Source organism: Oryctolagus cuniculus, chromosome 1, assembly GCF_964237555.1.
Source record: "Oryctolagus cuniculus chromosome 1, mOryCun1.1, whole genome shotgun sequence".
NCBI classification, from domain to species: domain Eukaryota; kingdom Metazoa; phylum Chordata; class Mammalia; order Lagomorpha; family Leporidae; genus Oryctolagus; species Oryctolagus cuniculus.
In genome coordinates, this window is record NC_091432.1 from 237,175,015 (window position 1) to 237,189,192 (window position 14,178).

General features: G+C 72.0%; 1 protein-coding gene across 2 annotated transcripts; it reads right to left on the reverse strand.

Moving 5' to 3' along the window:
* Positions 1-2,962: 2,962 nt before the first annotated feature.
* Positions 2,963-13,074, reverse strand: LOC138843246 (histo-blood group ABO system transferase 2-like). Of its 2 annotated transcripts, XR_011385479.1 has the most exons (7): positions 12,810-13,074; positions 9,125-9,185; positions 7,613-7,669; positions 6,641-6,676; positions 6,085-6,219; positions 3,475-4,371; positions 2,963-3,287 (listed from the first exon to the last, which is right to left on the reverse strand). XR_011385479.1 is itself a non-coding variant. In XM_070066782.1 (6 exons), the coding sequence occupies exons 1-6, from the start codon at positions 12,871-12,873 to the stop codon at positions 3,681-3,683; spliced, it is 1,044 nt and encodes a 347-aa protein (XP_069922883.1). In that variant the 5' UTR covers positions 12,874-13,074; the 3' UTR covers positions 2,963-3,680. The 2 variants fall into 2 exon arrangements, 1 of the variants encoding a protein (XP_069922883.1); XM_070066782.1 differs by having other exon boundaries at positions 2,963-4,371.
* Between the last annotated feature and the right edge of the window lie 1,104 nt (positions 13,075-14,178).

The following is a 14,178-nucleotide window of genomic DNA, read 5'->3' on the forward strand; positions in this document are numbered from 1 at the left end:
CTTCGGGCCCCGGAGAGCTTCGGCAGTGTGGCAGTGTGGCTGGATTCTTTGTTTAAGATTTACTTATGTGAAAGGCAGAGTTACAGAGAGGGAGAGACTGAGATCTTCCATCCACTGGTTCACTCCCCAAATGGCCGCAACAGCTGGGGCTGAGCCAGGTCAGTGCCAGCAGCCAGGAGCTTCCTCCAGGTCTCCCACACGGGGGCAGGGCCCAAGCACTGGGGACATCTGCTGCTTTCCCAGGCCACAGCAGAGCTGGACAGGGAGTGGAGCAGCCGGGACTCGAACTGTGCCTGTATGGGATGCCAGCACCACAGGTGACAGCTTTACCCACTGTGCCGCAGTGCCAGCCCCAGGGTGGCTGGTTTTGTTTTTGTTTTTTTTTTTTTTTTTTAGATTTATTTATTTGAAAGAGTTACAGAGAGAGAGAAGGAGAGGCGGGGAGGGGGGAGAGGTCTTCCATTTGCTGGTTCACTCCCCAATTGGCCACAATGGCCAGAGCTGTGCCGATCCAAAGCCAGGAGCCGGGAGCTTTTTCGGGGTCTCCCACACGGGGGCAGGGGCCCAAGGACTTGGGCATCTTTCACTGCTTTCCCAGGCCACAGCAGAGCTGGATCGGAAGTGGAGCAGCCGGGACTGGAACCAGTACCCATGTGGGATGCCGGCACTGCAGGTGGCAGCTTTACCCGCTATGCCACGGCATGGCTGGCTGGTTTTTAAAGGGCCCTCCAGTGGCAAGGCAGAGGATAGGTCTCGGGGACAAGCACGCCCAGAAGCAGAGCCCTTGGCTGGAAAGCGGCCGCCCGTGCAGCACCGGCTTCCCCGTGGACGTCCGTCCCCACCGCAAACAAGGGGAAGCCGTCCAGCAGTCAGGATGAGCTCACTGGGGCTGGACGCAGGCAGTGCGGGCTGTGAGCCCGAGGGGAGGCAGAGGAGCCCGGCCTTCATCCCCCAGCTGGAGGCGACTCGGGGAGCGTGGGTGATGCCGTTACAGAACCCTTGGTTCCAACAGGCACCAGAGACGGCGGTGGCCCCAGGGCGGCGTGTGACGCGGCCCAGCGGGACTCCTTCCCCGGGAGCCGGGCACCAAACCCGTTTCTGGCAGCACAGATAGGCTCCTCAGTGCGTGCCATAGCCCTCACAGCACGGGGGGGGGGGGGGGGGGGCGCGGGGCGCAGCCTGCGTACTCAGGACCACACCTCCGTGGCGGTGGGCCCGGTGTCGGCAGGACAGCTTTAGGACGGGGGTTGCAGAGCCGAACTTAGGGCCTCTCCCTCCGGGACACGACAACCCGGCGGCCACTCTCCAGGGTGCCGGGGGCCCGCCTCCCTCCTCGTCTCTGGCTGCAGCCCTCTCCCTCTGCAACCCAGCACGGCGGGTGGAGGCCAGATGGGAGGGCCTGGGGGGCTGCGCTCAGGCTGGTGGAGCCCCTGAGCCTGTGGCCGGCACCCACACCCCGTTACTATGACGGGACCCGAGACGGCCACCTCCTCAGAAACGAGGTGGCCTCGCATCCCCGAGGCACTGGGTCCCACACCGAAGCCCCCGAGGCTCGGGCCATGGTGCCGTGCGCGGCAGGCAGAGCCCTCACACGCAGGAGCCAGGACCCCAGGGACCCAGAGGGCCCACCTGCGAGAGGGCCCCTCCCCTCACGGCCACGGGGGGACAGAGCCCCCTCCCCTCACGGCCACGCGGGGACAGAGCCCCCTCCCCTCACGGCCACGGGGGGACCGAGCCCCCTCCCCTCACCCCTCACAGCCTCATGGGGACCGAGCCCCCTCCCCTCACAGCCATGGGGGGACAGAGCCCCCTCCCCTCATGGCCACACGGGGACCGAGCCCCCACCCCTCACAGCCTCATGGGAACAGAGCCCCTCCCCTCACAGCCATGGGGGGACCGAGCCCCCTCCCCTCACAGCCACGGGGGGACCGAGCCCCCAGCACGCGCCTCTGCAGAGGGCGGATTCAGGCCGCGGCCCAGCGCTCGCCGGGTTGGGGTCTCTGTCGTGATCGGAGGCCTGTGGAGGACAGCCCGGAAGGGCCCAGAGACCGGCCCCGGGCCAGTGTGCGACCTGCAGACATCTCGCAGGCTCCGAGCCGCCTTCCACCGTCACGTCCTCGGACGCACGCGTCTGTACTGACCCTCCCTCCGGAGTCTGCTAGGAACCAGCGCCCGGGCCGGGGCCTGAGGTGGACACCCGCTCTCCTGCACAGCTCTGTGCACCCTACCTTCTCCTTGGTGCGTTCTGTATCATTTTGTTTTAAAAATTTGAAAGAGACAGAGAGACAGACAGACAGAGAGAGACAGAGAGAGAGGTCGTCCATCCGCTGGTTCACTCCTCAAATGGCCACACCGGCCAGAGCTGAGCCGATCTGAAGCCAGGAGCCAGGACTCCATCCGGGTCTCCCATGTGGTGCGGGGGCCCCAGCACTTGGCCCGTCCTCTGCTGCTTTCCCAGGTCACGGCAGAGCTGGATCGGAAGTGGTGCAGCCAGGACCGGAACTGGTGCTCATGGTGTCACACATGGTGCCCCGAGCAGTGGCTTAGCCCACGGCGCCACAACACAGCCCCAGCGCCTCCTAAGACGAGATGTGGCCACGGCCACGGGCACAGCCACGGCACAGTCAGCAGAGGGACACACGGATCGTGCGGCAGCGGAAGGAGCCAAAAACAGGCCCAGGAAGTGCAGCCACTCCTGTGCCACAACGGTGCAGACACGGGCAACACAGGAGGGGCGTCTCCCACACGTGCAACACACGTGCACACAGACGCAGTGCACACACAATGCACACGCCAGACTGCAATACAGCACACACAAAACACACACAACACACACAACCTACACACAACACACACACAGCACATGTACAGTACACCCACGCCACACCACGCTGTACCAGTGTACGCACTGCATACAACACACACGAGTGCACCACACGGCCCACAAGAGAACGCGAATGGGTCACAGCTGAAGGCGAGAAACAGAGCGACGGGGTCCTTAGAGGCAGCACAGGAGGAACCCGGCCCCCGACCTCGACAGTCTCTGCACACGCCTGAGGCCTCGTCCCAGACCACGGCCGCCGCCCGGCACAGGGCCCGGGCACGCTCGGCGGGAGCTGCTGGTGGCCACTGGGAACTTGTGCCGGAGAAAGCGCCGGGGCTGAGTGTGTGTCCATGTGCATGGCTGTGTGTGCATCTGTCTCTGCACGTCTGTGTGTCCACGTGCACGTGGCTGTGCATGTCCGTGTACCGTGTGCATGTCCACGTGGCTGTGCGTGTCCGTGTACCTGTGTGCGTGTCCACGTGGCTGTGCGTGTCCGTGTACCGTGTGCGTGTCCACGTGGCTGTGCGTGTCCGTGTACCGTGTGCGTGCCCACGTGGCTGTGCGTGTCCGTGTACCGTGTGCGTGTCCACATGGCTGTGCGTGTCCGTGTACCTGTGTGCGTGTCCACGTGGCTGTGCGTGTCCGTGTACCTGTGTGCGTGTCCACGTGGCTGTGCGTGTCTCTGGGGGGGGCAGAGGGCTGGGCCTGCCTGGACATGGGCTGGGCAGCTCGGCTGCAGCCGTCTCTCTCCACGGGGACAGGAAGTGGAGCCCCTGCCCCCTTTCTCCCAAAACCGCTTCTGGCGCGGGGCGGCCGGGAGGGAGCGCAGGCGGCCAGGCCCCGCCCTCCACGCCCCTCACGGGCTCCGCATCTCCTCGTGGTTCTTGGGCACAGCCACGAACCTCAGCTTCTTCATGACCGAGGGCCAGCCCAGCAGCCGCTGGTCCCACAGGTACTCGGGGGACAGCACCTTGGTGGGCTTGTGGTACAGCAGGTACCTGTTCAGGTGGCTCTCGTCATGCCACACGGCCTCGATGCCGTTGGCCTTGTCCAGCACCGTGGCCTGGTGACAGGCGCTGGCCAGCCGCTGCACCTCGGCCACCGAGCCCCCGAACAAGGCCCCCATGTAGTAGAAGTCGCCCTCGTCCGGGGGGATGTACGCCTGGGAGCGCGGCCGCCGCTCGTAGGCGAAGGCCCGGCGGTCGGCTCTGTAGAAGCCGGGGTGCAGGGTGCCGAACAGCGGGCTGAGGATCTCCACGCCCACGTGGTCCCGGAACTTCATGTCCACGTCGGCGCACACCAGGTAGTCCACCTCGCGGCGGAAGCGCTGCTCCGAGAAGCGGCTGATCACCTCCATGCGCTGCATGGACACGTCCTGCCAGCGCGCGTGGCTGCGCACGGCCAGCACCGCCAGCCGCCGGCCCTCCCGCAGCGGCACGTGGGGCACGTCGGCCGGCCGGTCGGTGAAGACGTAGTAGGTGACGCGGTGGCCCACCATGAAGTGCTGCTCCGCCGTCTCCAGGAACAGCCGCAGGAAAGCCACGTACCTGCAGGGAGGCGACGGCAGGCGGGAGCGGGGTCACACCCGCCCAGGAGGCCACGGGGAGCGGGGTCACACCTGCCCCAGGAGGCCACGGGGAGCGGGGTCACACCCGCCCAGGAGGCCACGGGGAGCGGGGTCACACCTGCCCAGGAGGCCACAGGGAGCGGGGTCACACCTGCCCCAGGAGGCCACGGGGAGCGGGGTCACACCCACCCAGGAGGCCACGGGGAGCGGGGTCACACCCACCCAGGAGGCCACGGGGAGCGGGGTCACACCCGCCCAGGAGGCCACGGGGAGCGGGGTCACACCTGCCCAGGAGGCCACAGGGAGCGGGGTCACACCTGCCCCAGGAGGCCACGGGGAGCGGGGTCACACCTGCCCCAGGAGGCCACGGGGAGCGGGGTCACACCCACCCAGGAGGCCACGGGGAGCGGGGTCACACCCACCCAGGAGGCCACGGGGAGCGGGGTCACACCCGCCCAGGAGGCCACGGGGAGCGGGGGTCACACCCGCCCAGGAGGCCACGGGGAGCGGGGTCACACCCACCCAGGAGGCCACGGGGAGCGGGGTCACACCCACCCCAGGAGGCCACGGGGAGTGGGGTCACACCCACCCAGGAGGCCACGGGGAGCGGGGGTCACACCCACCCAGGAGGCCACGGGGAGCAGGGTCACACGCACCCCAGGAGGCCACAGGGAGTGGGGTCACACCCACCCAGGAGGCCTTGGGGAGTGGGGTCACACCCACCCCAGGAGGCCACGGGGAGCGGGGTCACACCTGCCCAGGAGGCCTTGGGGAGCGGGGTCACACCCACCCAGGAGGCCATGGGGAGTGGGGTCACACCCACCCCAGGAGGCCACGGGGAGCGGGGTCACACCCACCCAGGAGGCCACGGGGAGCGGGGTCAGCACAAACCCCAGGTGGCCACAGGCTACCTGGCCCGGGGGACACAGGACCTCCTGAGGCTGAGCGAGCACCCGCCACACTCTCCCGTGCCGTCCTGGGTGTATCTGTGGCTCCGCCCCATTTAACTCCCCCCCCAGATGGGGGCAGGCACCCAGCAGGAAGAGGCAGAGGAACTTGGCCACGAATTGCAGCCCAAGGGCAAAAGCTCCCAGGTCCAACACGTGTGCCGCCCCCTCCCCGGGAGGGTCTCCAGCTGCCCTGCAGGTCCCCCGGGCCACACCCCCACCATGCGCTCCCCGTGGATGCCCCCCCCCGGAAGTTTCTGGAACAGGCGCTAGGACTGCTCCCCGTGCTGCCCCACACCTGGCTGTGAGTAAATCTCGGGGGGGGGGGAGTGTGCACACAACTGGGCCGGGCTCGCACCCCCAGACCCCCCCCAGCAGACCCTCCCCAGCAGGAGCCAGGCCTGAGCTCGGCACAGCAGCCCCCCGCCCCCGCCCGTGCCCACGGCTTCCCCGCTGCTGTCACCAGCCCTGTCCTGCCTGTGCGGCTCCACCAGGCCCAGCGGTGGCCTGAGGTCCCGCGAGGCCGGACAGACCCGGATGCCAGGTCAGAGGTCAGCCACCTCTCCGGGGCTGGCTGGGCCCCACCTCGCTGTCCACGCCATCCTGCACCTGAGCCCACGGGGCCCTGGCTCTGCGGGCATCAGTGTCCACTGCCCAGAGAGCAGACAGCCGCCCTCACCCCGCCCTCCCCAGTCCTGGGTGCAAGGCGGGCGTGGAGGCCGAGGTGTCCGCCCCCCCCCACTCACTTCTTGACAGCAAACACGGTCAGTCCCACGGTCACGTTCTGCAGCCGGAACTGCTCGTCCAGGATCTCGGGGCTGAAGGTCCCCTCCCACACGATGGGAGCCAGCCAGGGGGTCAGCACGAGGACATCGCTCCGTCTGCACGGGGACAGCCACGCGGCAACGCGGGGCCGGCAGGAGGGTGGGCAACACAGCCGCCCCCACCCGGGACCCCGACTCGGCCTCCGTCCCCAGGGCCGCCCCTTCCGGAGGACTCGGCAGGACACCAAGCCGAGGACACCCAGACTCCAGCCAGCGGCTCGCGGCCGGCTCAGCCCGCCCCAGACCCACTGCCCACTCAGGACCAGGAGGCCCCTCCCACTGTAGGAAGACCCCCCACAGCCCCTAGGCCCCAGGGGGATAAGGACAGCAGGGGCCGGGCCAGGGCCAGAGAACAGGACAGGAGCACTGCGGCCGAGCCTGGAGGCCCCGCAGAGGACGGGAGAGGGAACGCCCCCCCTGCCCCGCCCAGGACCAGTGCCCGCCCTTGCCCGACCCCCAGGACACGCCCAGCACTCACGAGGGAGTCAGCGCCTTCGGCTGGGGGTACAGCATCCTGCAGGACACAGCGCGTGGTGAGTGCCGGGAGGGGCGGGGCGCGGGCGCGGGGGCGTGCACGGCACGGCCCACACATGCTGCCTGAGCCCACGCGGTGCCTGTCGGCCACCATCGGGTACCCCGGGAAGGACAGGCTCAGTGAGCTGGGAGAGGACCGGGCCCCGCAGGCTGCAGGGAGGCCCACGGGGTCCGTGTGAGTCCGTGTGGGCAGGGAGGGGCTGGACATGGCCCAGGGAGCGGCAGGGAGGGGCAGCAGAGGCGCGGACCAGCTGTGCACTGCCCCCCCCAAAGCCCTCGGGGCCCAGGAGACAGAACCAGGGCCCCCTAAAGGCAGCCACTGCCTCTCCGAAGGGGGAGCGGGGAGGCATCAGCTGTGCGGGCCAGGTCCACTGAGGCGCTAGGTCCTCAGTCCCACAGGGCAGGAGGAGGAACGGGGTGCGCGGTGGCGGTGGGGAGGGGAGGGGGAGGTCACGGGGTCAGAGGTCAGCCTGGAGGATGAAGGTGCTGAGGCTGCAGCCCCAGGCTGGGGTGGGGTGGGGGTGGGGGTGGGGGTGGGGAGGCTGGGCAGGCCCAGTCAGACCACAGAGAGCCTCCCGCCACTACAATTTCCAGAAAGATCACTGCGGCTTCTGTGAGGGGCGAGGGGGCACAGAGACCGGGGGTCCGGGCAGAGAGGCGGGACAGGAGGGAGACCGGGGCAGCACTGACAGCCGCGGTCAGGAGCGGGCACGGGCAGAGGGGAGGAAGCCTCGGTGCCGAGTCAGGGCCGCAGGGCACGGGGAGGTCGGGCTGGAGCCAGAGCCGAGGGCAGCAGTGCCTGGGGCCCTCCAAGCCGTGGAGGGGCCGGGGCTGCTCTGGGCAGAGCCTGGAGGGGAGGGGCGGGGGAGCCCAGGGAGCAGCGACCAGGCCTGAGGCCGGCACCCCCCACACTCACCCAGGCCTGACTCCCAGGCCTCCTGGCATCGGGCGTCTGGAGCTCAGGAACCCGTAGCTGCGGGAAGAGCGGGGGGGGGGGGGTCAGGACGCAGAGCCCAGCCCCCCGTCCCCCTCCCTGCACACAGCACAGAGCCTCCTGGGAGGCTGCCAGGTCCCGGCCCAGCCCAGGCGGCCGCAAGGTGGGCTGGGGAGGACCCTGGGGCTGGGGCTGTGTGGGGGCCCGTGGCAGCTGCAGGGTCCCCCCGCCGGGTGTGTGCAGCCTGAGGCCACACCAGCGCCTCTCCTCCCTGTGCGGCACACGCCCCAGGAGCCCTGGCCGGACCTCACTCTGGGGTTCCAGGAGCCTCTGGAAGCAGCTCACGGCCTGGCCTGACTCGGCTTCCCCTCCCGGCCCTGGAGGACGGAGTGCCCTCCCCACGTCCCCCCTGTGCCCAGGACGGAGTGCCCTCCCAGCGTCCCCTCTGTGCCAGGGACGGAGTGCCCTCCCAGCGGCCCCTCTGTGCCCGGGACGGAGTGTCCTCCCCAGGGTCCCCTCTGTGCCCGGGACGGAGTGCCCTCCCCACGTCCCCTCTGTGCCCAGGACGGAGTGCCCTCCCCACGTCCCCTCTGTGCCCGGGACGGAGTGCCCTCCCCACGTCCCCTCTGTGCCCGGGACGGAGTGCCCTCCCCACGTCCCCTCTGTGCCCGGGACGGAGTGCCCTCCCCACGTCCCCCCTGTGCCCGGGACGGAGTGCCCTCCCCACGTCCCCCCTGTGCCCGGGACGGAGTGCCCTCCCCACGTCCCCCCTGTGCCCGGGACGGAGTGCCCTCCCCACGTCCCCCCTGTGCCCGGGACGGAGTGCCCTCCCCACGTCCCCCCTGTGCCCGGGACGGAGTGCCCTCCCCACGTCCCCCCTGTGCCCGGGACGGAGTGCCCTCCCCACGTCCCCCCTGTGCCCGGGACGGAGTGCCCTCCCCACGTCCCCCCTGTGCCCGGGACGGAGTGCCCTCCCCACGTCCCCCCTGTGCCCGGGACGGAGTGCCCTCCCCACGTCCCCCCTGTGCCCGGGACGGAGTGCCCTCCCCACGTCCCCCCTGTGCCCGGGACGGAGTGCCCTCCCCACGTCCCCCCTGTGCCCGGGACGGAGTGCCCTCCCCACGTCCCCCCTGTGCCCGGGACGGAGTGCCCTCCCCACGTCCCCTCTGTGCCCGGGACGGAGTGCCCTCCCCACGTCCCCTCTGTGCCCGGGACGGAGTGCCCTCCCCACGTCCCCTCTGTGCCCGGGACGGAGTGCCCTCCCCACGTCCCCTCTGTGCCCGGGACGGAGTGCCCTCCCCACGTCCCCTCTGTGCCCGGGACGGAGTGCCCTCCCCACGTCCCTCTGTGCTCAGCAGAAGGGAAGGGTGGGGTGGAGCTTGAGTGACAGCTGTCGCTGCCCCTCCCCACTGCTGCAGTGCTGGGGTGGGCGGCTGGGGGTGCCCCCGTGTCTAAGGCTGCCCCTCCCCCCGCCCAGCACCGCAGGTTTCTTACCCAAAGAAGACCAGGAGGAGAAGGAGCCCAAGGAGCAGGGGCTGCAGGGGGCAGCGTTTTCCTGGAAAACAGCAGGGGGCGGCGATGAGCCCTCCCCCACCTGCCACCGCACCTGTTCCCTGTGCCTCACACAGCGGTGCCCCCAGCAGGCAGCGGGGGACCCCAGCCCGGCCCCCACGTCTCCCGCCCCAGCCCAGCCCCAGCTCCACGCCGCTCCCCTCCCACTGCCACTGCGCCGAGAGGGGAGCCGTCTGTCCCCCAGCTCCGTGCCCGGGGCTCCTCCGGCCTCTCCAGGGCTCCGGGCCCTGCCCCCGCTCGCCTGCCCTGGGCCCTGGGCCGTCCTCAGCTCACTGCTGGGCTGGGGGGGTCGCCTGCTCACAGGGTGGAGGTCGCTGTGCCTGAGAGGCTGCTGTCCCCAGGTCGGCCCCTTCTTAGGGACTGGGCGCTCCTGTCTCAGCGCCTGAGTCCTGTGCCCTCGGAGCCCTGGAGCAGGGAGGTGGGCGCCCGCGGCGGTGTGCACCTCCCCCGTCTGCAGGGCGGGGGTCAGCGGGTGTAGGGAACCCCGGGTGCAATCTCAATGTCCAACAACAACTCTGAGATTTTCCTCCTGCAGACCTGTGAGATCAGCCCTGGAGGCCCATCGGCAGTGATTCGGCGAGCGTCTCGGGGGCAGTCTGCTGAGCTCTGGGGCGCCCGGCCCGCCTCCTGCCCCCAGCCGCCGGCCGCCCTGGCACACACATGGCGTGCGCGAGACTCCTGCGTGTGGCCACCCGTGTCGCGTGCTCCCTCCTCTGCGCTCCGCCCCCACGCCACCGTGTGCTCCCGTGGCCTGCTGGCCGGCGAGCCGGCGGTCACTGATTCTCCGATCGGCACTACCACAAGCGCACGACGTGCGGCCACGTCCCCGCGCCCCAGGAGCGGAAGGGGTGGGGCCCCTGAGACCCTGCCCACGTGGCGCCCACCGCGCTCTGCAGGGCGCAGGCCTCGTGGGGGCGGGGCCAGCGGGACGCCCCCCACACACACACACCTCCGCTCACGTTTCATCGCGCTCTGTTACTACTGGGCAGGGAGCGGTACCGCGTGAGTTCCGGGGAAAAGCCCGCCCGTCCGCGCCGGGCTCGGCGTCAGGCTCCCACGTGGGAGCCCTGTAACTGCTGGGGACAGTGGAGGCGGCCAAGTGCCCAGACCCGGCCGGAGCTCCAGGCCCCCGGCTTCGGCCCGGCCCAGCCCAGCGCTGCGGACATCTGGGCCCCGACCCGGGGACAGACAACCTCCCCCGGCACCTGGCGTGCAAACAAGTCATGCAGGAGTCGGAGCCCCCAGCTTGTAAATGCCGGCTCCACTTCCGCACTCTGGCTTGCTGGGGAGCCGGCTACAGTGCCAGGACAGGCCTCGGCCCGCACCAGCCCAGGAGCCAGGCCGGGCCTTGAGGGCAAGGAAAGTACAGTAGGCTCCCCGGGATGCACGGCCCTGCCCCCCCGCTCCCCGGGATGTACGGCCTCCTGCCCCCCTCCCCCGGGATGTACGGCCCTGCCCCCCCCCGGGATGTACGGCCCTGCCCCCCCCCGGGATGCATGGCATCCTGCCCCCCAGCTCCCCGGGATGCACGGCCCTGCCCCCCCGCTCCCCGGGATGCACGGCCCTGCCCCCCCAGCTCCCCGGGATGCATGGCATCCTGCCCCCCCGCTCCCCGGGATGCACGGCCCTGCCCCCCCACTCCCCGGGATGTATGGCCCTGCCCCCCCAGCTCCCCGGGATGCACGGCCCTGCCCCCCAGCTCCCCGGGATGCACGGCCCTGCCCCCCCAGCTCCCCGGGATGCACGGCCCTGCCCCCCCACTCCCCGGGATGTATGGCCCTGCCCCCCCAGCTCCCCGGGATGCATGGCCCTGCCCCCCCAGCTCCCCGGGATGTATGGCCCTGCCCCCCAGCTCCCCGGGATGTATGGCCCTGCCCCCCCACTCCCCGGGATGTATGGCCCTGCCCCCCAGCTCCCCGGGATGCATGGCCCTGCCCCCCCAGCTCCCCGGGATGTATGGCCCTGCCCCCCCAGCTCCCCGGGATGCATGGCATCCTGCCCCCCCTCCCCCGGGATGCATGGCCCTGCCCCCCCAGCTCCCCGGGATATATGGCCCTGCCCCCCCAGCTCCCCGGGATGTATGGCCTCCTGCCCCCCCCGGGATGTATGGCCCTGCCCCCCCCCCGGGATGTACGGCCCGATGCTTCCCGCCACAACGTGCATGGCCTCCGTTTAAACGAGCAGTGAACACGTCAGGTCCCAACACCTCCCGCATAGAGCGAGAAGGGAAGCTGCGTGGGAGACGACCTGCACCCTCGCACGTGCGAGGCTGTCGAAGCCCCTCCTGTGCACGCGAGGGGGCCTGAGGGCGTGCGGGTGGGTCCGGCCGGCTGCTGTCTTTTTACACACTCTCCCAGACAAGCTCTTCCCTCCTGTCTGCGGGTTGTGGGTCAGGTGACCGCAGGAGACCCCCACCGACCCAGCCCAGGCCGCGGGACCGATCCCCACCCCCCCGCCCCGACCGAACCGGACTCCGCCCCTCCGCGGGGTAGCAGAGCCCGCCCGCCCCCGCCCGCCCCGGCCGCAGGTCCCCCACACTCCTGGCCCCTCCCCATCGGCGCCGCTGCGGCCGCCTCCTCCCCGGGCGCACCCAGCACCCAGCACCCAGGAGCCCCCACCCCGACGCGGGAGCAGAGCAGGAGCGCGGGAGAGGCCGGGCCCCCCCGCACGCGGGGACCCGCCCCCCGCAGCCCGCCCCCCACACGGGGACCCGCCCCTCACAGCCCGCCCCACACGAGGAGACCCGCCCCCCGCAGCCCGCCCCGCACGAGGAGACCCGCCCCCCGCCCCACACGCGGGGACCCGCCCCCCGCAGCCCGCCCCCCACGCGGGGACCCGCCCCCCGCAGCCCGCCCCGCACGAGACCCGCCCCCCGCAGCCCACCCCGCACGCGGGGACCCGCCCCCCGCACGAGGAGACCCGCCCCCCACGCGGGGACACGCCCCCCGCAGCCCGCCCCGCACGCGGGGACCCGCCCCCCGCACGAGGAGACCCGCCCCCCACGCGGGGACCCGCCCCTCACAGCCCGCCCCGCACGAGGAGACCCGCCCCCCGCACGCCCTGCACGAGGAGACCCGCCCCCCGCAGCCCGCCCCGCACGCGGGGACCCGCCCCCCGCAGCCCGCCCCGCACGAGACCCGCCCCCCGCGGCCCGACCCGCACGCGGGGACCCGCCCCCCGCACGAGGAGACCCGCCCCCCACGCGGGGACACGCCCCCCGCAGCCCGCCCCGCACGCGGGGACCCGCCCCCCGCACGAGGAGACCCGCCCCCCACGCGGGGACCCGCCCCTCACAGCCCGCCCCGCACGCGGGGACCCGCCCCCCGCAGCCCGCCCCGCACGCGGGGACCCGCCCCTCACAGCCCGCCCCGCACGAGGAGACCCGCCCCCCGCGGCCCGGCCCGCACGCGGGGACCCATCGCGGCGCGGTCCAGTCCCCTCGGCCAGGACGCCGCCCGGGGGCGGGGTGAGGCCGGCGGGGCTCTCGGTGCGAGGAGGGCGGGACGTCCCGCCGCCCGCCCCTGAGCCCCTCGGAGCCCGGCCCCGGGACTCCCCAGGCCCGCGCGCGCCCGGCGCCGTCCCAGAACCTTCCGCACCCCGCGCGCACCCGCCTTCCTCGCGTCCTGAGGAGACGCGGCCTCGCGGCGCGCGCGGTGCTCCGGGAGCGTCATGGCGGCCCCTCCGCGTGCTCCGCGCGGCGCCGCCTCGCGCGGGACCCGGATGAGCCGCGGTGCATCGTGGGAAGGGAGCGCCCGGCACGGAGGGGCGGGGTGGGGCCGCGGAGCGGGGACCCCGGGGTCCTGCCCCACTCGGGAACTGTGGGAGTCTGCGAGAGGACGGGCGGGGTCCCTTTCGCAACCGAAGGCGCTTCCGGGGCTTTCTAGAAGGGGCCGGGGTCATGGCACCCTGCGACTGTGACGTCGGTGCCCACGGGGTCTCCCCGGTTCTGGCAGCGTACACCCGGTCGGCCCCGCACCCGCCCCACGCGCGAGGTTGTCCCGGTCCCCGTCGGCCCGCGCCCGCCCCACGCGCGAGGTTGTCCCGGTCCCCGTGACCCCGTCGGCCCGCACCCGGCCCACGCACGCGGTTGTCCGGTCCCCGTGACCCCGTCGGCCCGCACCCACCCCACGCGCGCGGTTGTCCCGGTCCCCGTGACCCCGTCGGCCCGCACCCGGCCCACGCACGCGGCTGTCCTTGTCCCCGTGACCCCGTCGGCCCGCACCCGCCCCACGCGCGAGGTTGTCCGGTCCCCGTGACCCCGTCGGCCCGCACCCGCCCCACGCACGCGGTTGTCCGGTCCCCGTGACCCCGTCGGCCCGCACCCACCCCACGCGCGAGGTTGTCCGGTCCCCGTGACCCCGTCGGCCCGCGCCCGCCCCACGCGCGAGGTTGTCCGGTCCCCGTGACCCCGTCGGCCCGCACCCGCCGCCTCCCACCTGCCGCTGGCCCGGGCGTCCCACGTCTCCTGGGGCGTCGGGAGAGGCGCCGCGGGTGTGGTCGTGGTGGAGCCCGGCCCGGCTCTGAGCCCCGCGGGGAGGACGCAGTGTGGCCCCCGGGGTCCTGAGGGAGTCCGGCCTTCTCCAAGGGCCGGCTGGGGCCCGGGCGTGTGCAGCTGTGCAGGGGCAGGTGCACCCCTGCCGGCCCCGTGTCGAGCTCCCCGAGAGCTCACCGCGCGGGCGCACAGGTGCAGTAGCCGGGCTGTGCTGGGAGCTCCCTCCCCGGAGGCCGCAGTGGGCCGGAGCGGCTCCTTTTCCACGTTGTTTTAAAAAGATTTAATTATTCATTCTGAAGTGGGTTGCAGAGAGGGAGAAGGAGAGAGAGGGAGAGGTCTTCCATCCGCTGGTTCACTCCCCACATGGCCACAACGGCCGGGGCCGGGCCAGGCCGAAGCCAGGAGCTCCGTCCCGGTCTCCCCCGCGGGTGCAGGGGCCCAGGCACTCCGCCATCTGCCGCTGCTCTCCAGGGCCACAGCAGGG